Source organism: Leuresthes tenuis, unplaced genomic scaffold, assembly GCF_036924035.1.
Source record: "Leuresthes tenuis unplaced genomic scaffold, fLeuTen1.0.hap1 SCAF_7, whole genome shotgun sequence".
Lineage (NCBI taxonomy): Eukaryota > Metazoa > Chordata > Actinopteri > Atheriniformes > Atherinopsidae > Leuresthes > Leuresthes tenuis.
Genome location: NW_027325361.1, coordinates 13,671,950 through 13,696,985, shown reverse-complemented (window position 1 = coordinate 13,696,985; position 25,036 = coordinate 13,671,950). Strand labels below are relative to the sequence as shown.

At 42.5% G+C, this 25,036-nt stretch overlaps 1 protein-coding gene across 2 annotated transcripts; it reads left to right on the top strand.

Annotated features, from left to right (window-relative positions):
• LOC140311833 (ankyrin repeat domain-containing protein 13C-A) lies at positions 1 to 24,996 on the top strand. Of its 2 annotated transcripts, XM_072389386.1 has the most exons (13): positions 1 to 687; positions 2,642 to 2,683; positions 7,040 to 7,144; positions 12,929 to 13,014; positions 14,505 to 14,550; positions 15,528 to 15,594; positions 16,858 to 17,002; positions 17,762 to 17,893; positions 18,516 to 18,677; positions 22,366 to 22,445; positions 22,637 to 22,735; positions 22,942 to 23,042; positions 23,133 to 24,996. In XM_072389386.1, the coding sequence occupies exons 1-13, from the start codon at positions 306 to 308 to the stop codon at positions 23,261 to 23,263; spliced, it is 1,578 nt and encodes a 525-aa protein (XP_072245487.1). In that variant the 5' UTR covers positions 1 to 305; the 3' UTR covers positions 23,264 to 24,996. The 2 variants fall into 2 exon arrangements, with proteins under 2 accessions (XP_072245487.1, XP_072245488.1); XM_072389387.1 differs by lacking the exon at positions 2,642 to 2,683.
• Positions 24,997 to 25,036: the final 40 nt, after the last annotated feature.

The window sequence follows — 25,036 nt, the reverse complement described above, 5'->3', positions numbered from 1 at the left end:
CCGCCGAATCTTTCGTACTTGTGAACTGGAGCCGCTAGTGTAGTACAGCAACGACTGTTTAGGGCAGTCGGAGCGCAGCGGACAGTTTGTTTTGATTATAAACCGGTGAACGGAAGCTGCTACTTCTCCATCTTTGAACAAACGTTTTTTTTACATGTCGGGTGGATAATTAATTGTTCACTTAAATGTTGTGCAATTTCCAGTATTTGCGTGAAGACCTCCAACTGGCGAATCGCATCAGTTCGCCTGGAGGGACATCGTCAGCGACGACACCCTCTGCTCCGTCAGCGTCAACCGTTTAGAAAATGACCGGAGAGAAGATTCGCTCCCTGTGTAAGGACCAAAGGCCGAGCAAGGACGAGGACCTATTGGAGCCGGACGAAGAGGCTGCAACTGGGACTTTCACAGCTTCCAAGGGGAGCAACAAGAGCAGGGCGAGTAAAATATTCAGCAATCACAAGTTAATCAAGTCGCCATCCACTCAACAGCAACAGCCGAACCAACAGTCGCAGATTAACGCTAACAGCAACACACTGTCAACATCCGATGTCATCGACGACAACAACAAAAACCCCATCATCCGAACAGGGCAGGACTTCCCGGTGCACGAATGTGTGTTTAAAGGAGATGTCCGTCGCCTTTCTTCGCTCATACGGACCCAAAATATCGCTCAGAAAGACATCCACGGTGAGTTTACCAGCTGCTTATTACGAAGAAGGCACGACCCACGAGGAAACGTGAGGTTCTGTAATTTCAAGGTCCAGTGAAGCTTAGTTTTAGCTTATAGGCCATCAGTCTCCATCAGTATTGGATGTAGGCGAGGCTTCTGACAGCAAGGCCTGGAAAACTGATGTCTAAACTAAGTGATAGTTTAATTCAGAATAAGCATAATTGGAAAAAAAGTGTGTGTGAGAGGTTTTGTATGAGAGGCAACAGCAGCCCTTCAGACTACAGGAGTGACATGGACAAGTAATCAATGATGGTGACAAAAAAAAAAAAATCTATCTGTATGAATCGTGTTGAACAGTCACTGGGTGACTAGATGGTCTCCAGCTCATGAATGATGAATTTAGGCATTGTGTGTGAAACTTTGGGGAAACTGATAGCAGCTCTTCTGCAGGGCAAAGTCTGCTCCGATAACGCCACAATTTCCAAATAAACCCCTCCTGGACTGACAGAGCAACAGGATTGCTTGTGTTCTGGCTCACTCTCGAAGACAGAAGTCGGCCAGTACTTGTGCTCCACTTGGAATGTGGTCCGTCTTCACAAGCCTCACATGGCGTAATCCATGTGTCAGACAGGGTGTTGTTGTGGAACCTGAGCCTGTACATGTCGGAGACTTTCCCACCTTGTCATATTCTGTGGCTTCTTGGAAGGATCCCCGTATTACTCAAGCATCTCACTGAAATTAGTTGGTTTGATTCCATTATGTTGACTATCAGTGTTGAGCCATTATTAGTCTATTAATTAGTTATATTTAGTTGATTGTTTTCCCTTTAGTTATGGTTGGCAAGACACTGAAACGCGTCTGATGTATCCATGGGTGTGTGAATAGCCTGCAACACTGTATGAGTGTGTGTGAATGTGGCTTGTAGTGCTTTGAATGGTCAAATAGGCAAGAAAAGCTCTAAATAAGTACCGTGATTTTAAGCTTCCCCCTTGAGAAGCAGTTGTGCCTCATTCACCTTTTAATGAGTTTTAATGTCAAATTTAACAACCAGCATATTCATTAAAGGACTAATCATTCACCCATGTTTTTTTGTTCTTTTTTTTTTTTATTATTGAATAGCTCTGATTCTGACACACTGATTTCCTTTTTGCCTCTACTGACTCCAATTGGCAGCAAAATTCCAAAGGGATGCCATCTTGTAATTTGAGCAGATTTAACAGAAACTGTCTGCATAGCAAGATTCGACCATTTGTAGATGAAAATTTATATTTGATTCTGGTGAACTGACCCTTACGTTGTCACTAAGTAGTTGGTTTACAGTTTGCATGTCGAGTTGACGTATAGCATCTCTGCCTGAGAAGAAAACCTGTGCTCATGTGTTGCTTTTCGAGATATGATATCATCCTGTGGGATGTAGCTGAACCCCGGCTTGTATTTTCATCCATGTGAAGGCTTCTTCTGTGCAGGCATTTCTTGCCGTAGATATTTGTCCACGTCTCTCCTTGACAGGAGGCCTGAAGGAGCTGAATGGGCAGTTTGGATTCCACTGAAAGGATTCTCTAACTGCTTATGAGGCACATTTCGCATCCTGGAACGGACATTCCAGTCTTCACACTTCCACACCTCATAAAGAATATTTTCCCCGGGTGTGTTTCCAGTGTGTCACTCTCACCATGCCGTGTTAGCATTGTGTCTGTTAACAAGTCACGTCACTGTCTGTTAAATTTAGATTTTCTTTGTTTGTTGCAGTTGTTGGCGAGCAAGTGACACGGGCTGTCATGACAGGAGAACTCACAATAGGCATACCTTACCACATCATTTGCACTTTGATGGATTCTGCCTCCCAGTTTAAATGTCTAATCCACCCTAACTGTGACAATCCAAAGGGCAAAGTGCTTGTCACAGTCTCTGGTCTCTTTTCTGTTATTTTTCAAAATCCAGTATAAAAATTCTGATTTCTCCCTTTTTCAGGAAACACACCATTGCATCTCGCCGTCATGATGGGAAACAAAGGTGAGCAGTTTTAAAATAGTCACTGCCACGTGGCATTATTCTCCCCATCTGACTGTCAGTCTCCGTGGGCGTGTATGACTTGTCTGTGTTTCCACTTGTTTGTGTGTGTTTCAGTTCTTTTTTCTGTCTGTTTTAAGTCGGCTGAAGCGCCGACGTTTGTTACAGATCACCACACAAATCCCAGAAGGAAAAATGCTCATGCATGAATAAAGACGTGTTGTACATCGACTTTCTCCTGGTCAAAATTTTCCTCTTCTTTCTACCCTGTGTCGTGCTTTTCTCCAATTAATGATTCATACAAAGTAACAGATCAATCAGTGACGACAGAAAAATGATGACTGCATGGATTTTATTACAGCTCAAGTCTCTTGTTCTGACTCACGTTACTCTGCTTGCCCAAAGACTAGTAATTCAAAGCTAGTACAGGAGGTTAATATTGAATAATATTGTCTTCTTTCTCGACTTCTGTTTCAAAGTGGCAAGTTGAAACACTTGTAGAAAAGAAGACAACAGAAACACGATGTGTTTGGCACATCCTGCAACTCTGTTTTTTTGTGCTTATTGATTGAAGTCTTAGCTTAACGTTGACTTTTGGGTTTGTGTTTGATATGTCATCGTGTCTAAAAGCTTTGTAGAACTCATGGTTGCCATGTTTTCAGCTGGATTGCGCCGGCTGGACCGAAGGCATGCTCATAAAACATTAAAGCAGTGCCTCTTTGTGTTTCGATGCGTACATTTGATATCGCAGGGAGACGTCAGAACATGCTTTTGAAAAATTAATTCCCTTTTTTTTTTTTTTTTCAAGCTTGCTAGTTCCTTGTTGTGCACAGACCCATTTGTTTAGTGGCTGCCATTGGAGCACTGGTTTCGATTGATTTCACATTCACAAAGGTCAATTCCTGTCAGTGGCACGAGGCCCCTGCCACTGCCTATTGATAATTCAGCGAGCGGAGTGACAAAGTGTTGTGGTGGACTGAACGCCATTGGAATTGATTGTGCTAATGAGGTTGCCTGAGTTGCCTGGTCCTCTTGGGATGCTCAGGGCGAGACAGGCTGAAGTCTACAGTATGAGATCACTGTCGGGGTGTGGCTGTCCTGCTGGGATGCAGAGAACAAGGCTCTCTTTGTTTAAGGCTTTATGTGTGCATGGGGTTGATATGTCGATAAGTCCAGCAATGACAGTTACTCATATGCATATTGGTGGTCTGAAAAACCTGAACGGTGGAGAATCTAATGGAGTAGTGGATGAGAATCTTGTGTTGGAACAGCCAAGGTTGAGCATATTGCAGCACAGACAGCTGATGTCCTTTTCTGAGGTGTAAGGTGGTTTCTGCATGAAATCGGCCCCCTGCCGTGTTCTCCTGCAAGCTTGATTGGGTCGCTGAGTGAAGATATTTTAAAAAATCTACTCGGGTTTGATCCGAATTTGGGGGGTGATGTTGCTTATTGTTCTTTTAATTTGGCTGCCAAGAGCCTCATCTGCAGTCGGTGCACAAATGTGGCAATGGATCATTTAGATTGGTGCTTTATTTATCCATCCTGCTCCCTTATTCCTTATTCAGCGAGGGAGAGTTGTGTATGAATGTAGCAGGACCTCCATACAGCCGCAGCACATGCAGTCATCCAAGCAACCCACAGGGAGACTTTCCTCGTCAGTGCTTTAACCGGACTAAATTGGACTACAAACTGTGGCTAATAACTTGAAGGCTTAAGGTAAATGTAATCGGGCAGATGTTTTTCTCCCTGATAAAGTACAGCTCAAATAGTGACCACTATGTAAGAGTTTGTCCAGCTCTAATTATGTTAATTAATGGCGAAAAGTCAAGAGTGTTGTCATAGTATTCTGTTACCTTGTGCTTTTTGTCTGCTGGATAGATGCTTGAGCCTAAAGGTTAGAGCCAAGTCTAACTTAGCTACAGCTTACTTCATTGAGGTGCTCTAGTCTCAGTACCTGGGATTGATTAGGTACAACAAATTGTTTGCCTAAATGTTCAAATTTAAAAAGACCTTTTAAATTGTTATTGTGTTGCTAGTCAAAGCAGATGCATGCATGCATGTATCTATTGACTTAATGTTCTCTCACATTAAAGTTGTACAGAAGCCTGTATTGTCTCCTTGTGCCATAGTTGCCACAGAGCTGCACAGGCTAAGTAAATGTATCAAAAATCGACTTGATTCCAACCATAAACGGCAGGTGCTAGCAGCTGTTGTTCCAAAAGGCATTTAGCACCAAAGAAAAAGAAAATAACTGGAAAAGAAATGTTCTTTGTGGTTGCCGTGACATAATCATTTCAATCCATAAAGTCAAACTATTCAAAATGCCTCAAGTCAAGACTGGAAGCCAGCAGGTGATCAACTCAGGACAAAAGCGCCTGGCTGCTCTTCCTGTGTTTCTGTATATCAGCTAAATGTTGTTGTTGTTGTTGTTGTTACACAATCATCAGATTTAGCAGAGTGATGTAGAGGTCAAAGGACTAAGGGAATGTGAGGCTTATATCAGAAAGCTAGAGTGCATTTGTTCGCCTGCGTTTCCTCTCGATCAGCCTCTTTTACCAGCTGTTACCATCCCCCTGCCCAATCACAAGGCGGCTGTTGCATCAACACAACACAGGTTTGCCATTCGGTTTGCTGACATTTAGTTGTTTGTGATGCATTCACATATAGTCTCTATATTTCTGAATTAAAACTGATTATTTCTATAAATTTGAGACTCCTCAGCATTCCCAGGGGCATTCCCCATGATGAATTCCCATGGCCATCTTTGTACATTTTGACTCCCATTTCAACGCCTCCATCTTGAAGGCAGCCATACATTACAGCAGTGGTGTTGCTCTTCAAAAGGAAGGTGCATAGTTGTTCTGGCTGCTGCCACCACATTTCTGTATATTAATCCTTGGGATAGCGATGCCCTTTACTGTTGTGCATACGTTTAATTAGGAGAAGCTTCAGAACGTGTTCTTCTCTTTTATTAAGAATGCATGAGACCCTGGCCTCTTCCTCGTTAATAAAACATGTCGAGTATGTAGGTGGTTGATGTGGTATTGTGACAACATGGTACAATCAAAAGGCAGAAGTTCTTGTTTCAGGTTGAAACTGGTTTATTCATAACATTTATGAGGAACGAGTCTGAACAGGAGCACAGAAATAGGTTTGAACGTGACTCATAGGGTTAACTGAAAAGCTTTTAAATGAAAGCTGAGCTGTATTGTAAGCATCTGTGTGGGGCTTCTTGCCAACCTAAATGGTCACTGAAAAGTCTGGTTGAATAACTGTGGGATAAGTTACAACCCCATCAGCCAAGAACACTGCATATCCTCTCAGTAGCAGGCTGTCTACACTGAGGCTTTGCCTTGTGTTGTGTTGCTCCCGCCCCGGTGCTGAGACAGAGCTGTACGGTTGCCAGTGTTTTAATGAATGATGTCACAACAAAATTGATGGCTGAGCCGGAAACAACGGGCTTAATTTCTGGCTGGCTGTTAGTTTGTGGACAAGCTGCCTGGAGAGTTGAGGCATTTTTTGTGCTGCACTCAGTGCAGATCTCTCCACAGGAAAGGGAAGAGACGCTTTGGCTGTCTTCCAGTTTTTGGAATTCAAGCACAGCTTTTAGGTTGACTCTACAGAGTATTAGGGGGTGTGTCTTTGTGACGTTTGACTCTTTATTCCTGAGCATCTGTAGTCATTTTATAGTAATTTACAAAAAAAAAAAGGAGAATGTTGTGGTTTCTGCGCCTGAAGGTCCCACATGGCTCACTGGCTAATGGGTCAGTTGTCATCTAAATCCTACACACAATCTGTCCCTTTCAAACCAGGATATATATATTTAATTGCTGATTTCTTACTACAGAATATGTCTCTTGGTTGTGTCAGATGTGGTAAAGGTGTTTATGCCATGATGTACAGCCAGCATCTGTATAACGGTACCCCTCAAATAGGTCAGATAAGTTTGCATCAAGAGCATCTGCTTACAGCATGCAGGAACAGGCAGGGTGGAACAAGTTAAGCTGTTGATTTGCTACAGATCTCATCTTCTCTGTGGGAGACAGATTTGAACGCAAAACTGGTTAAAATGTGGGAAACCATGGCAACGTCGAAGATGCTGAGAAGGGTTTCATAAGAAATGTGGATGTCTGTCTCAGTCAGTCGTGACTAAACTGTCCATTTGTTTTAAATTGGAGATTACTTTTGCAAAATATCACACTTTTTTTTTTTTCTCTGTCCATCTGTTTGTTGTATCTTGGAGTAATTTGTGAGACAGTCCTTCACTGTGAGAACACCTTGTGTGTGATCTTTGATAAACATGTATTGGTTTGCTTGTTGTTCTGTCTTCATGCAACTTTCTGAATGTCTTTCCTGCAGAGTGCGCTCATTTGCTGCTGGCCCACAATGCGCCTGTGAAGGTGAAGAACGCTCAGGGATGGAGCCCCTTAGCGGAGGCCATTAGCTACGGAGACCGACAGATGAGTGAGTATCTATCACAGGGTGACACTGATCTGACTGACACCACGCTTTTAAAATGCATGTAGAAGATCATTTGGTCATAGGTGCTCTGCACATGCTCCAGAGGTCTGTCTTTTTGCATCTTTGTGTACAAACAGTAAAGAATATATCAACACAGGCAGTATCAAACAGAAACAGAGCTTTGAAACCTCACAGCTACCACATAGTGCCATGATGTCATTCTACCAGCTCATTTACTAACACCACTGTGGCTTCAGCGGGGGTTCAGTTTGACAACCAGTGGCTCTGCACTTTCCTCTCCACTGCTGCCTCCTGGGAGGACCACAACGCTGGCCTGCCTCTTTTGTTTCTTTGACATTCCTCAAGGCCCTCTGGCTTTTATGCTCTGAAGAGAAGCAATTCATTAGATATTTCTCTCACTCAGGGGTCGATTGTGTTCAAGCCCATATTTTTCCCCTAGAATTTGAAATGTTTAGATTATTTGCTTTTATTTCAGCAATTATTGGCCACCTTGTTAGAAAACAACAAACTCCTCAGGGAAGCCAGTTGTGTTATTTATTTATTTATTCATTCATTTTTCTCACGATTGGCTATAAATGGATTAAGACCCAGTTTTATATATAGATATATCAGCTGCCGTCTTGCTCTGGAAAACTTTTATAGCTGCATCTGACAAATTCAACTTGAAGCCCATGACGTAAACCTTAATTTTCCAATATCTTGGCAGAAAACAGTCTATATAAACACAGATCTTATCCCTTTCTGTGTCCAAGTCTTCCTGACCAAATAAAGTTGGTTATTTTGTGGAGGAATAACTAAACCTCGGCTCATTTCTGCTGTGTGTGTTGAATCTGCGCCTGTGGCCATCCCTGACAATGAAAATAAGGAGCAGTGTTAGTACAGGCTCAACAAAAGGACTAAACATAAATGCTATGAAAACTGCTTTTCTAGGTTCATTAAGCTTTTCCTTTTTTTCTTTTGTTTAATTGAGCAACACTGACGGTCTTAAACAGGTTTTCCGAATGGAAAGGTTTGGGCTGATTAGTGTGGTGACTTGGCACAAGCATTGAGCAATCATAAAGGAAAGCAGCTTAAAGTGCCTCCATTGACTGCTTCCTCTAATAAGTGTCTAATACCACTTGACTTGCCTCTGTATTGACTGAATTCTCTAATGAACTCTGTGGTGACACTTAAGATTACCATTGACTGGCCACTTATAAAGGCTACCATACAGCTACATGTTAGTTGTGTGTTTTGTGTGAAGGGCTCAGAAAAGTTCTTTATTATATCCTTTGAAAGCCCCATGTGCCTGGTATCTGGTGTGTTTTTTTTTTTTTTTTTGTTTAAAACACATTCTGAGAGGATAAGCAGGCTTTGAAACATAAGCAAACAAAAAAAAAAACAACCCAAAGATCTCTAAAGAGCGCACTCAGGAAAAAGGAGAAATTCAAGCGAGCTTTACTTGTGCCTCTTGGATCTGAGTTCAGCAGACAGGTGCTATACTAGGTCAGTCTGTTGATCCCCAGATTCAGCTGGCAAGAGACCTCAGTCTCTGTTGCACTAAAGCAAACACTCAGCCGCTGAGAAAAGCTGTCGTCGTTTAATCTTTGCCCTCTCTGGATCTTTCATGTCACTCCAAAGTACATGGCAAGGCCGCCCTTGTGATAGCTTAGCCACAAATGGCTGATTCTGCACATTATAAAGCAAACACACTTGACCCTTCAGATGCAAAACTCAACCTTTACATCACGGCGACACTAAACAAGAGAGGCGCTTAAGTATGTAATCACTGACTATTTGCTCTATTCAGCGCAATAAATGTTGAGTCCTTCACAGCGTTGGCCTGACACAGCTCTGCGTCACAGTAATTCAGCGAGAGCTGACTCAGCATCTGTCTGGGCTTGCTAACGGAAGTGGAGATCTACAGTAGGAGCTTTTGTTTGTTTTACAGTCAGAGACATATCCCAGCCTGGATAGTGCTGAGGTTATTCTTCTCTACATGGGAGGAGTCTGTATTTCACTTACTTCCCATTAGTCATTGCATCTGCTGTTTCATTTGCACTGTTAGATTAATTTGCATTGCTCTCAACCCATATTTGTTGGGACTGGATGCATTTGTCACCCGAGTTTTGTTTCGGAGGCAAAATGCGTCTCAGGAATAGATGCTGTCATGTGCTTTGCTCAGATATATCTATTTCTGTCCTCATTTGCCTTTTACCCACGCTGCTGTGTTGTCAGCTTCGGGGGCTGGTTTAAAGGCCGTCTCTGTTATTGTTATTGGATGGGGAGCTGCTTTTCCATGTGGTAGTCAGACAATTAAGGTCTCTGTGGTGAGAATAAACGACCAGACGAGAGCAGAATCATCTGCTGAAAAGATTTGGTTGAAACGGTCTGAGTTTATGAGAAGTTTGGCTGGTCCCAGCTCCTTTACGATGCATGTCTACCCGACATGTTTAACATGTTCCTAGAGGGATACTTGAGTTTCTACTTGACACTACATAAACTGAATTATTTTGTTTGTACGACTGACACACCCAAATGATGGATTTCAGGTTCAAGCACAACTGTACATGCTCCAGAGTTCCATCTTAAAACGGTAAAGTGCAAGCGTTTGTTAATCCAGACGAATTGTGAATCTTTTGTCACATGGTTTAACTCGCCAGACATTGTGATTTTAGATCAGCCCTTTAAAACTGTGTCAACTTAGAGCTGCTTTAAACATTTCCAGATCGTCGCTCTGCTCAAATAAAATCCAGTTGTCTAACTAAAACCCCATTCAAGTAACTTCAAGACAACTCCTGTGCAGCGATCCTCCTTAACGGACAAGGTTAGGACTGGCAGTATGTCTTGAACTTTTTGTACACAGTCCACAGCATTATGGCACCGGACATATTTTGGGCCAATAACTCGAATTCCCTCCCCTGCATCTATACTGGGACAAGGACGACGGTCCAGCGAAATGTCACAGTTGAGCTGTAACCATAGCTCGGCTCAACCGTGTAACAAAGCTGAGCATCGGTTTGTGTTTGTGGAAATGTTCCTGAAAATGCAGGGACAAAATCAGGCTTTGATCCTTACCGGGGGCTCACACCAAAAGCGTCGTGAGCGGCCAGCTGCCATTCATTTTCAATGTAAGCTGGCGTCGATGAGCGGCCGGCGTTGTGAGCGGCGCGTTGTGAGCTTCGTGAGCTTCATGAGCGTTGTGAGCGTCGTGAGCTTCAAGAGTTGAGAAAGGCTCAACTTTATGCAAATGAGCAGTGACGCGACGACAGCCAATTAGGGCCGATCTGGATTCCGAAGGCGGAAAAAAGGTGGAAAAAGGCAGAAAACGGCAGAGCGCAAACACAAAGAAACACAAAGAAGGCTGAAGAGTACGATCCATGGTGAAAGAGGGAACCGATGTATGGATGGATTATTATATATATATATTCTAGTTGCTATACATATAAGCCCCGCCCCTTTGACTGCTTCCGGCTTCTCTGGCCGCTTCCGGCGGCAGAAGAAGTACAAGCGGCGGGTTGTGAGCGTCGTGAGCGGCTGTGGTCGCTCACAACGCTTTTGGTGTGAGCCCCCGGTTACTTGAATTTGATTGTCCTATTTATGGATTATCATTGACAATTATCTGCTGATTAATAATTTATTTACCTCTCTAAAGAATCTCTCGAGGCTTGATCTCCTCTGAGAACACCTTTTACTTTTACCACCTTTAACACCTTCGCATGCCCAACCTGCACTTTGCACCTCTGTATCTGCTACACTTTTACTTTGTCACTGAAACGATTTAAAAACATTTACCGTAAGCCAGGGTTTCCTGCTGCTCTGAAGCTTGAATGCCGTTCCTTCCTATTGTAAGTTGCTTTGGATAAAAGTGGCTGCTAAATTACTCATTTTTATACAAAATACTTCAACATTTACAGACCATTAAAATGATGAACAACAAAGTTTTGTAGTCCGTTCCAAGCCTGTAGAGAGTCATTTTCATAATGTTTCATGGCAATGTGAAGGGATCCTTATTGTGAAACACTGCTTATGTGTAATGTTGGCCAAAATAATTAACAGATTTATCATTTCTGAACAGAGTGAATGTTGCATGCTACAGCTTGGATAAGTTCTTATTCTTTCTAGTTATTAGTCAGATGGTAAAGTGTACCTGTGTTGGTATTAGCTGGATCCCATGATTAATTGTTGAATAGTAGCACTTTGTGGTGACTGACACACAAATGATCTTGACCCTGTCTCTATTCATAAACACGTGAAGGTGAAACTACTGAGATCAGTCGCCTGATTAAAGCCAGGAAAGTGCGATCCACTGCCGTCTACATGCGCGTTCGGTGTACATTTGGATCGAGTTAATCCGATCCGATCGCGAGTAACCCGATCTGATCGGGTTTTTTTTGGTCAGATTAAGGTGTCTACATGAACTGAAGAACTCAGTCTTATTGTAATTTAGCCATTACTCAGTCCCTCATGTAACCCCACTGAGTGTGTGTTGGCTGGGTGGTCCGTGGCCAGATGGCGAGATTGTACCCTTTTCTTGTCATGCTGAGAGGCGATGAGGATCAGGAGGCTCCCCATCTAGAGCCTGTCCACATTCGTTAGGCAGCAGGGCCACAAAGATACCCTCATCCTGTGGTTGTGTCTGTTTCTGTTGGCGCGTGTGTCGTCATGTGAATTAGTTTGTTTGCATGTCTGTGCTCTCATTCTGGCCAAGTTTTACCCCCTCTGTGGTGCTGCATGGGGAGCACCAGTAAAACAGTATGAACAAGCTTGTATATTATCACCTACCACAAGGATATAGAAGAGCTAAGGGCACAGCCGGGTGATAATACCTTATATAGTCTGTTGACTTTCGTCTCATTAAAATATAGGACAGGCCAAACAAATGTGCCTTTTAAAACTGCTTCCATAACTTTATAATTGGCAAAGCCATTTTGTCAGTTATTCCACTCCAGGCTTCATCAAAGCACCACCATTATGTCATGAGCACCCGACGCCCCCGCTCCCTTCTGAGTAGCAAATAACATTAAAATATATGCTTTGTGGTTGGATGTGAATCCAGTTTTTTTTTTTTTTTTCTCGAGTTCTCTCTTTAGCATAAAGAAGCAAGAACTGTGAATGCTTGTTAATGTGACTGGTCATGGTTAAGTCTCCTGTGAGCATGCTTTTCCCTCCCGTCATTAAGGAGGTTAAAGGCAAGCCTCATTAAAAGGCAACCTCCTATCTGCCTCGTTCACTTTGAACTTCCTGGAACATTTTGATCTCCAAGCGATGCGGCAGGATTGGTCAGAACGATGCGACGCGTCCCATCTGGCTTCAGGAAGTTGGCACATCTCTCAGTCAAAACCCTTTGTTACTGCAAACTGTGTGCCTGCAGCACTTTTCAGCAGCATTTGCATAGACAAACGGTTAAGAAAATAGGGATGACTTTAGCATTTTTTGTTTCATGAATGCAACCTCAATCGTGGCCACCTTGAAAAACGGTCTTCATGATGTTTTAGTCACATTTCAGCTGTCTAGATGTTTGAAGGATAGTGCACAACAATGTGGAGAGGAACAGTTATCTGCTGAATCAGCTACGAGTTTTTCCACTCCAGTGCTAAAATCTCCTAATTGGAGAACAGTTAAGTGTCAATCGCAGCCAGGAGAGAAAGAGTTATTCAAAAAGTTAACAGCTGTTTTGGGGGGAAATCGCATGTCATTGAGTATACTTTTGAACAATTTTCTCTCAGGAGAAGGCTCTTGAGTCAGGGTGCTACGTCGGTGCTGAAGCTTCTTGTTTTCTCTCAGTCACAGCGCTGCTGAGGAAGCTGAAGCAGCAGTCCAGGGAGAGCGTAGAGGACAAGAGGCCCAAACTATTGAAAGCCCTCAAAGAGGTATGTTGTAGCACTTCTCCTGTCATCTTATGCACCTGCTGTTTTTGGTCATAAAATCTTTTTTCTCCCCAGTTTTCTGCTTTCTCAAGCCACACATTGTTTTTTTTTAATGTTATCTTCATCCTGTTTCTGTCCCCCTATTTTCCAAGTGGGACATGACAAATGTTTCCTCAGTCCTTCTTTACTGAACACGTCTTTTCAATGTCTCTCAGCTGTATGCAGAATAATGCGCACACACAGGTTAAGAGCCGTTAAGTGCTCAGTCAGGAAGACTTAACTATAACTTTGAGTCTTTTGCCCGTAGACATAACCGTCCCTCCCAGGCCTCAGTTAAACTTTTTGTTCACTAAATATTGTCATTAGAATAAGACAAAGCCTGGAGGGGCTCCTGCACATGCATTATCAACTCGTCAGAGTCAAAGGCATTAAGGCTAATTGAAGCCTTACAGCGCTTCTGTGTGGTATGACATCGTTTCTGCACACACACACACACACACACACACACACACACACACACACACACACACACACACACACACACACACACACACACACACACACACACAGACGACTGCTGGAAGACATCCTGCAGAGTCTGAGAGATCCATGAGGCTCTGTTTGGCCTTCTGTTTGCCTAATATCATATTTACACGCATACTGCGTACACATATTCATTTAAGGGTTTATAAACCTCCGTGCTACTGCATGAGTAATATTTCTGTATGTTTTTTGTTACTAAACATGAAGCGACGGTGGTTACCTGTAGGCATAATCGTATGAAAATGTGAGCCTCCGGGTCAGCACTGCAGTACTGCCACCCCCATAAAAGAGCCTGAAAGGAATCCAATAAGCAAATTTAATACCAAAACAGACAAACTCTCAAGGACTCAGTGTCATAACACCTTACCTAACTCTATTTGGTCTTCCTACGACCAGTTTAATGTTTGTATTAACTGAAAGATGCCGCAAAGCCTCTGCTTTATGAACATGATGAGCTCATCTCCTGGGTGATTAGGCACAGTAAATGTTTCTGTCATCTTCTCTCCGAGATGATTAAGATCAAGAAGTTAATGACTGTCTGTCAGCTTAAAACCATCTGTGACAGAATGATTGAGATCGCCGGTGGTGGGGATGTGACCTTTACATCCCAGGCTTGCATGAATCAGAGGGTGTATTGAGTTATGTCAGTCAGCTGTTCCAGCTCTGAGAGGGAGAGAACACAAACCTGTTGCATTCGTTCTTAATGGATCGAATAGTCTTTTTACATCTAAATCTCATTAGAAGTCTAAAACACGCAATGAATATATCCTGCTAACTAATTTATGTGCACGGTATATATATCTAAAGGCTGGTTTTGCTTTTCATGGGATTTAATTACATAACATGAAGGGAGGCTCATCCTTTAAGCATACAGCATTTTAATGATGATTTGTACCACATCTACTATTTCACCCATGTCAGTTTACTTACAGTTGACTTTTCGTTCACAGCTTGGAGACTTTTACTTGGAGCTTCACTGGGACTTCCAGAGTTGGGGTGAGTCAAATGACACCGCCTGCAATCTTACAGCAGTAAGCTTTCCAAAGGACATAGCAGGTTCTCAAACACCTCGTAAAATAGCCACATGTAGTCAGTTAAGATGTTTGACAACAGAAGTGTGTCTCAGACAGGAAAAGGTGATGGATTCAGGCAGTGTTTGCCTGCAGTGAGAGTGAGAGTGAGAGTGAGAGTGTCACTCTGTGTCATGAGGGACATAGAGTGACCAGGAGCCACACACTGAACATTACTCCTCCTGCTGGACATGAACTGACACTCCAACAGAGACGTTCGACGTTCTAGAGTGCAATGAATATGTGTTAATCTGAGAGGCACAGTTGTTTCTCACTGCATGTTCATTTGTTAAAATTTCATAATGCAGCACCTCATACATAATACGGTTGGAGCATAATGTGTGGTCACAGACAAAATGCATCCAGTCGAATTGGTGTATCAGCATTTGCTTAGTCTGCAGAGAAATGACCCCAAAGCGAGAGTCAGGACTGACTTCTGTGTACTCTGTGAATCATTGACAAAGGGAAGGATTAGAAAATGCACACATAATAGTGATGAAATGTAACTTAACGGTATATTTGTAAATCAAGATGATTTAAAAGTAAAGGTGACAGTCTGTCAATCTTAACTTTATATGAACAGCATTCCCTGAGAGACAATAACGGTTTATATGAAAAGTCTCACTGATCCATGCTCACAGCCAATACATTTCTGGCCAGTTGCCCTTTAAGACCCCCTGCTTAGAGTATATGTGGTACTGAGCATTTCGATTTTCCACATTTAAAGGAATATACAGCTTTAGATTTGAATGTTAAAGCAAGGAAGTGCAAGGAACTCTAGTCTCCAGGGTTATCTGCTTCTGAGGCTTTGCACTGGATATTGGTCCTAATTTTTAGTGAGCTTTCTAAATTTAGACCCTTCTCAGATGTTTTACATTCTCACTGTATCTTTCCATGTCGCAGTGCCTTTGCTGTCCAGAATCCTACCATCAGATGCGTGTAAAATCTACAAGCAAGGCCTCAACATCAGGCAAGTCCTGTCAACAAACCTTTTCCACTGAATTCAGATTCTGACGGTAATCGATGATGAAAGGCACTTCTGAAGCTGTCTAAAAGCAGAAACATATTTAGTGTTGTTGTGTCAAGGTAAAAAAGAGTAACACTGTTTGTAATTACAATAAATGGTAATTAAATGGTAAGAAAGCGATTTAATTATGCACTTTGTCACTCTTTTGTCATGTTATGCTACACACAGCAACCCCTCTTCTTTCTCCATTCTTTCCACTTCCCATTTCCGCTCTTCAGCTAAGTTTTGTGAACTAGAGGAAACTGAATGGCAGTTCCTCTGAGCACCGAGCTTCTCGTCCTAATCGGAGCCTCGTGGTTGAGTAGCAACCGTCGAGCCTGCTGTGCCCATTAGCTCACGTACCAAGAGTGTCAGCCGGAATCTGTCAAACGCTGACACGAGCCGACACACAGTCACAACAGTGGATCCTCAGTGGCAGTCCGGGCTGCTGCGCTTCATTGTCTTGTGGGCAAAAAGGCGAAAGCTAAGCAGCATTTAACAGCTTTGAAGTATAGCTTGTACAGCTGTGGTTTGTACGCATACAGTAACACGTGGATTAAAGTTGTTTCCTTTATCCAGCACATACACAGATAATTCCACGTTTAGGTATCAATCCACTAAATACATTTGAATCACGAGTTGGAGTTTGTTTGTCTGTGTGCCTCTCCTGTATGAGGTAACCTTGATGTGGAGCATCTCATTATAGCCTGAAACTGCTCCTGGCTGGCTGTCTAATTTAGTATTCAGCATGCCTTCTCATTATTCTGGAGTTTTAGGGTGGTAGAGGGAGAGAGACTGTGAGGGTGAAAGTAGAAACTGTCACTGTAAGTTAATTTGCATACCGCTGCTGCAGCATGTCGGGCTTGTCATACGTACCCGTAGCACATATTCTTCACACGCAGATCTGTTATTCTCTTGCTGTCATGCTCCATTTAAGGACAAGCCACTCTGACACACAAGAAAAGAATCTTGACATTTGTTTTTGGTATTTTACGGCGGTGATTAGCATGCACACACTGTCTCTGAACCTTCGGAGTAAACGTGTGGCATCCAGCAGTTTCCTGCTGTTTACCGGTTTGAAACTGTGCTTGTTACTGGCCTATGTGTGAAGTTTTGTTCCGTTGTCATTCTCCAATTTATTCACCGTCTTCTCTTGCAAAAGCTTTTTTTTGTTTTTGCCATCTTATTTTTGTCTTCATCTCATGTTTTCACACTTTGTGTTTGCAGATTGGATACAACCCTGATCGACTTTACAGATATGAAATGTCAGCGTGGAGACCTCAGTTTCATCTTCAACGGCAACGCCGTTCCCTCTGAGTCTTTTGTTGTGCTGGACAACGAACAGAAAGTCTACCAGCGGATACATCACGAGGTGCGTTAGATCCTTGTGGCCCCTAAACTTGCCATGTATTTTACATCTGACATTAATAAATGATGCGATCCAATAAAAGACCTTTTAAAAAGGTGCTTTTTCTTCTTTTTTTTTTGCTGCTGAACAGCCTTTCACTGCATGTCTGAAACGCTCTGTTTTAGTGTCTGTCTTTTTAAGGCCCTTTCTGAAAGGCCTCGTCTGCTCTGACTCGCTAACTGATTGATCAGAAATGATGGAATTGGATGCAGCTGCTCATTTTTGGGTTGAAGTGGGGTACGACACAATTACAGAGGCGTTATGGAAATGTGTTCTGTGTAGACAAGTAGGAAGATGTTTTAGGAGGTTTGGGAGCTGTGTCCTATGTGGGAGAGAACATTTTTACGAAGAAGCTGTAACAGACTAAAGGGATAAGAAACATGTTTCCTTCAGTTTCTTTCCTACCTTCATTAAGATGAATGAGATATGGCTTTCAAGCTAGTTAGCCAAAATGCTAATAGTAAAATCACTGGTGCTGTTGCTAAATAAAGTTTCCAAACACGCACATGTTCTATACAGGCTTAGTTATCTGAAATCAGCTTTAATGTTCAGTCTGGACTTTAATGTTGACTTTCTTGTGCTTGCATTTGCGCTGTGTGTATTTTAGCAGCTTGCGTTAGGGTTGCGTTAGCGTTCCACTTCTGGATGAAGGGGCACGCTATGATGAAACACGATATAACGACCACCCTTGCCTTTGCTGACGCCTCTGTCCTGTATTTACAGGAGTCGGAAATGGAGACTGAAGAGGAAGTGGACATTCTGATGAGCAGCGACGTTTACTCCGCCACACTCTCCACCAAGTCCATCACCTTTTCCAGGGCACAGACTGGTTGGCTGTTCAGAGAGGACAAAACGGTATTCCCACCAGCTCAGCTTTGAGAAACACAGTACACATGATATCATGTGAAGCAGCACCATGATATTGATGACCATGTGGCGGCATGTTTTTGGGGATGTATGCGATGACACTCACTCTGAAAGATATTGATACATGTAGTCTTACTGTTAAAGTAAATATTCCAGAGGAGTAAGAAAAACTTAGAAATACATCTGGGCTTTATCAGATACTGTATTTATTGCTCTAGTCTTTTTTTTGTGTTCGGTTTCAGTTCCCTCATTTTTTTGGAAAATAAACAATGTGGCCAGTGTTTGGAAAGAGTCAGGCATGTTAGAATAGTTAGTTAGAACATGAATGTTGTGAAGGAACTACACAAGTACTCTTATTTCCTGTTATATCTGCCAAAGCAGGCAGGAAAGACTGCAAATAAATCAGAGGCACGGCAGTGATAACTCCAGGAAGAAACCACAGATGATAGGCTTGTGGTTAATAAGGACAAAGACAGGGTAGTGAATGAGATGTGGAAGTATTTAATTCTGTGTTCTCAATCTTTTGTCTGTTTCACATGTTCTTAGAAAGGAAATTGGTGATACACTCGGTTGACTTGGTTGTTTTTGTTTTGTTTTTTTTCAACTCCAGGAGCGCGTGGGAAACTTCCTGGCAGATTTCTACTCTGTGAACGGCCTGGTGCTGGAATCCAGGAAGAGACGAGAGCATTTGAGTGAGGAGGACATCTTGCGGAACAAAGCCATCATGGAGAGTCTGAGCAAAGGAGGGAACCTCATCGAGCAGAACTACGAAGTGAGTTGCATAACCCCGCCTCACTGTCATTACCGTTCTGACAGGGTGATGTCGTGACAAAAAGGTGACCTCGAAGTTCGAGGAACCACTTTTAAAGCTTCACTTCAAACCAGTGTGTGTTCCTGCAGAGCCCCTCCCGACATTAATTGCATTGCGGTGACAGTTAGGTTTAGAGGTCACCTTGTACCTTTTCATTACCAGCATCTCATTATAGCTTTGTGTGCTGAAACTGTATTTAGATAAGATGGCAGAAGATCAGGGTGAGTAAGGCTAGCATTAACACTTACTTTGTCCAACAGTGCCGATTGATGCCATACAGCTTGCACTCAAAGGGAGTGTCCTGCATCATCGATGTAGATTTAAGGTTTTCGGACTACTTTGAATAATTCAATTGTAGTTTTTTAACATTTTGTCTTGTTTTAAGTTGATCAAAGATATGATTTATCATTTTATTCCTTTCTCTCAACTATCATAAAAGGATTAACATCTTTAATTCTTGGTTCTCAGACAATAAAGCCCTATGTAATTCTTAATGTTAATAAGAATGAATTCATATCTTTATCTGGTCCCTATATTAACATCAATGTTGCTTTCTTGGTTTTAAAGTGAAGTGGTGCACGCCTTACAGCTGTTGATGAAGCTGTAGCAGTATTTCACCTCAAGAAGTTGACTTTTTAGGGACATTTTTGGGTCTTTTTTGTCAAAAAGTGTTAAACAGAGACTCACTATTAATAACATTTTAGATGAAAATGAAAGCAATTTGAAACGCTTGCGCTCTATTGATAAACATCCTGTTGACTTACACCTGCAGCATAACCAGCAGTCCGATCCTGAAACTGTCCTGTCCCGCTGGAACCTTGGGGTAGGACGCGAGTCTCTCAGACAAAATAAACCCCACTGTACTTGACTGCTGTATGCGTTCAAAGACCAATCCTGTAGAAACAGCATGGACTTCCTGATGGATTCTGTGAAGAAACATTGCATGGTTTATTGAAAAATTCCTGTCTGGATTCCCACTGACGTTTCTTTGATATCTTATTTGTTTCAGATGTAAAATCAGAACGAAATGTTGCCCCCCCCCCACCTTCCCTCACCTGTTTTGCATGGATTTAAGTCTCAGTACCAGTACTGCCACCCAATGGTAACAGCTTCAGTGCTGCACCTTATTTACACACCTTTCCAATCCAACCACCCAGCCCATCACTACAGTATGTTCCAGAGTTTACTTTGCAAGCCACTGAACAAAAAGCCAGTCACACAATGAAGACAAAGCATCTCAACACTCAGTGGATGCCTTTTAAATGCTCACTTGCTTTTTGTCTGTGCTGGGCTTTGTCTGATCACGGTGTCCTCTGTTGTCTGCTGTTCCACTGCCTTTCTAACTATTATGAATTCCTGCCAACCTGTGTTTAAAGTGAAAAGGCCGTGTTGTAGTGGACGCTCTGCTTTGATCTCAGCTGAGCACATGGGAAGTGTAAAACTACCGTGTGACGTAGGTGTGTTTACAGCAACGAGGGAGACCAGATCAGTGTGTGGACACAGGCAAGTGTGCGGGGCTTGATGCTATTGATGTGGGCTAAAACCTCAGGAGCCATGAAACGATGAGTAGGGAGGGGGCTGGCATACCAGCTAGCTTGTGTGTATTCTGTTCTCGTCACAACAACACACCAGGGCTGGTACACAGCGGGAGTGCGAGCGCTTAACAAGGTCGCAGGGGGGAAAAAAAAAACACCTTTGTGATTATTGCACTGTCGGAGCAAAGCTGATATATTCTCTTTGTTTTTCTCCCTCACCTCATTCAGCTGTGTCTTTGCACAGTCAGGTGGTTCATCATCCGCAACAACTGTTCACATTATCCTGCCCCAGTTACCGTACGTAACCGTGGTTTCCAAAAAAAAAAAAAAGAGGTCAACTGGTGTAATAACCAATTTTTTATAACCTGCGCTTTGGCAAGAATGAGTTAATTTTAGGAGAATATCAAATTGAAGATTAACAGGGTGGCACTCGTCCCAGATCCAGTTCAGGGTCAGCCAGAACAAGTTGTCCAATCCTAAAATAAACTGTTACTGATAAGGAACACTCGGTCAAGACGTCTTTGCAAAGACTGTTTTCCACTGGAAGGATGATTCAGTATGAGGAAGAAGTTATGACATGTTTTTACGAGTTTTTATGCTGGTGAGAAGATTCACTGTGGCTGGTCTGCTGATCAGATTCTCTCTTGAGTTTCCATTTGAAGGCCACTTTGTTATAATGCAAGTTTATACGATGGATTCGGGTTTGTATCTTTTCTGATTCATGAAGCATTTCGTGCTGATAATCACCTTGGGAGAGATTTCACATTGTTGTCGTGTTTGGAAAACCATTTTTTTAACTGTATCAGTTTCTGTTGAGTTTTGTGTTCCAGGCCATGAATGTAGAGGGTTGTGTTTTTGTACACATAAACTTGAAAATATCCTCAATCTGTGTTATGGAGAAAAGAGTAGTCGGACTCGTCATGTCAGCCTCTTATGGGGAATTTATTGAACAGACCGTCACAGAGACATGTACATTTCAGTCTTCGTCATTATCTAGACCGTGTTCATTCTGACCTCAACAACATGTTATTCGTGCAATATGTGGGTCGAGAGTCAAGGTACAATATGTGGAGCAGAGTCAAGGCTTTGCTCTCCCACATCTGTAGGTAAAGTATATAGGAAAACAGAGTAAACGACAATAGAAAAGTCCACTAATTTCCATTTCAGGTGAAATGTAGGGTAGTGGGGTATTGTAGGGTGTAGAAGATGCTGGAGAAGCCAGAGGCTGCTATGGTTTAGTGGGCGACTCCCTCTAGTGGCGTGAGCCGTGTACGCCACTGCTTTGAAGGCAGACTGACTTCCCAAACAACAACATACAAAGGCACCCCTCTGAGTTCACCCTCTGAGGTTATGACCACGCCGACGCAGTGACATAACACAGGTGTGAGGATCAATTCAAATCCCTGCTTCCTCCCTGCTCTGTGTGCTGACGTCTGTCGGTGAGCTTGACATAAGTTTAAAGATGCAGAACTTCCCCACAGCTCGCGTAGATGTCTGAAAAAGTGTTGACGTGGGTATTTAGCTGGCTTTGTAAACTGTGTCGTATGGAAGGAAACCCATTCTTAAGAAAATAATGGGGTTCCTTTGCAATCTGTTTTGAGCCAATATCTGTTTGCAAAGTGAAGCACTGTCCAATCAGCTGAGTTGCCTCCAGTTGAATCGAAGCAGAAAGTGTATCCATATATGTTTAACAGTTCTGATCCCTTCTGGCTTGGCTTCTCTTACATAATCAGAAAACACAAGTTCACTTCACCTACATTAGCTCTCGGAAAAAAGAACCAAAAAAATCCTCAAAAGCACATTAAAGAGCACCATCGGAAGCCGGGTCTGCACTACTGTAATCTCAGTATGTTTTGTGTCCACTTGTATATGAACGTAACGGTAAGTCAATAAAACTGATAATGAGAATATTAAAGCTCCCTTAACTGTGGTCTTCCTTTGATTGTTAAGTCTGCAGGTGACCAGAGCTCATGGACTCGTGAGCTGCCTGTATCACGGACACAGATGATTTGAGCTCCGTCTTAGATGACATTGAGTTTGATCATTTTATGTTGGTTTCATTGTGCCTGTGTGGGTCTGACTTTCTTTCTTTCTTTTTTCCCCCTGCTTTTCAGCCAACAAGAAGGCAATCTTTAACTCCCCCCTCACCCAACACTATATCCTGGGAAGAGTACATCACTGCTGACAACGGAAAGTACGTGTTTAACGTGTAGATTTGGCCAATAAGTGAGAGAAGATTTTATTTAATTTTAGCCAAAGTGTTTCACGTGTCTCAGATGTAGTAATAAATATATGGTGGTTTGTGTAATGAGATGCTGTAAACTCACCCTGAGTGGGCTGTTTTTAAAAAAAAAAATTGTATTTGTCTTGCTGGTTTTCCCTCAGAGCACCTCATCTAGGAAGAGAGCTGGTTTGCAAAGAGAGCAAGAAGAACTTCAAAGCCACGATAGCCATGAGTCAAGACTTCCCTCTGGGCATTGAATCGTGAGTCTTCACTTTGAGCTTCCCTCAAAATAAAAAAATCTAAAGTATGCTTAGTTTTCTCCCTGCATATGTGTAGCGGTGATGAGAAATTAGTTTGAGATGGAGCGAAAAAAATTGGTTAAAGTTTGTGCTTCTTCTTCTTCTTCTTCTTGATCTGGTTTCCTGTCTGTCATCTGTGCCCGTGTGCTGGGTTTGTTCTCCCCCAGGTTACTGAATGTTCTGGAGGTGATTGCACCCTTCAAGCACTTTAATAAACTCAGGGAGTTTGTTCAGATGAAGCTCCCCCCCGGCTTTCCCGTCAAACTCGGTAAGCCGCGCGGTAACGTGTTCGACTGTGGAAAGAAATGTGAAAAATCAGCAGGTGCTTTGGCTAAAAAGGATTCTTGTTTCCCTGCAGACATCCCCGTCTTTCCTACCATCACAGCCACGGTGACGTTTCAGGAGTTTCGCTACGATGAGTTTGACGATTCGATTTTTACAATTCCCAACGACTATAAAGAAGACCCAAGCCGCTTCCCTGACCTTTAACCTCTCGTGCTGGACTTTGAACAGGTGACATTATCCGATCACCATACCTTTTAAATGACAAAAACAAACTTAAGGATCCCCTTACCGACTCCGACTCCGGATACACAAGACCAGACACGTGATCAAGGCCTGCTTTGCCCCCTCTCGTGTCAAAGTTTTTTTTTTTTTTTTATGAGGTGTAGAGTCGCAGGTTCTGAGTCTCACCTCCAGATTTGACTTAGTGTGGCAGGAAGTGCAGGTAACTTTGAGTGTCGGGTCATATCATCAGTGAAAGGGCATTGAAGTTCAAATGATTGGCAGCAGAGCAGGTGAGTTTTCTGTAAATGGGGGTATGAAACGTAAAGATACAAGCAGTTCAGTTTAAATATTTAAATATGTAAGTAATGTTTGTAAAGGGACTATCTGAAACTGACATGTAGTGAAGCACTGATCTTACTGTGTGAGATTCTGGAGAGGAATTCCACTGAGTTCATTTTTAGGTTCTTCTTCCACTTCTGTGGCACTCTGGACAAAAACAAAAACTCCAGGTGCAAAAACCATCAGCAGTCGTTTGTAATTTTGTATTATTGAAGTCGATGGAAACGATCGTTTCATTCATTCAGTTCCAGAAAGTGCACAGGTAAAATGGTCATTTAAAGAATCCAAAACCGAAAAAAAAAACCAGTTTTGTAAGTGGAAAAACCTAAACGGAGTTTTTGTTGAATTCCTCCTGGACTCCGCACATGAGAGTCGTGACTGTGCGTGTGTAACGATGTTTTTAAAGAGCACAGAGTAGCACCACTGAGCATTCGGGCACTATGTAGGAGTCACTACAGCTACTCTGCTTTCAGCCGAGCTCACACAGACGCTCATTTTGAGATACCGAACCTCAGATCCTGCGTTTGAAATATCAAAGTTTCACTTGAATGGAGGAGGTGACGTAATGCTGCAGATTTTTACGGTACCACAGAGACTCTTTGAATGGCAGTCTGTCTTCTGTTAATCAAGCCTTTTTGTCTCTTTAACCTTTTGGAACCTTGTAACAAACTGTCCTACCATCCGAATAAAAACAAAAGTGGGGAATGGAGAATGAATAGATGCTTGGGAATGATCGAGTTCAACACTCGTGCCATTTTTACACATGAAAACGAGGCTTTTCCTTCGCACAACACATAATTACGTGTTTTGATTTGTTCTTTGTGTTATTTGAGCAGACTATTCTCAAATCTTTTATTCTTTATGTAGCATCATGTGAGCTGATCTGAGTGTACTGGTTCATCAATGTTGGCACTTTTTGTACATACTTTTTTTTTTTGTTGTTTAAATGAAATATTAATCTCTTCAATCATCTTTTCCCCTCATTGTTGAACTACAAACCACCCTCAGATGTGTTGAATCAAGTCATTTCAGCTATGTGAAAAGCACCCGGCAAGACTGAGTCTTAAACCAGGAAGAGGATGTAGTTCGTGAGCCGTTTTTGTTGGTGATGCTTTTTTTCTGTCTTTCCAACCCATGTCTAGTATCGTAACCAAATGCAATTTCATTGTTCACACAACATTCCTTAGTACAGGTAAGCGGTGCCTCGTCACTGATGTCATGCTTTCCGTTCGACTTGATGCTCCCCGCTGATTTGGAAATGTTTTGGCAGATATTATTCATCCATCGACCTGTCAGTTGTACAGCAAAAACTGTTGGATAAGTCTGCGACACTATTTTCATATAAAAAGTATTCAAATAAAAAAACAAAACCCACATATTGAAGAGTTTTGATTTTCGTGGTTTCATGTGGCGTCT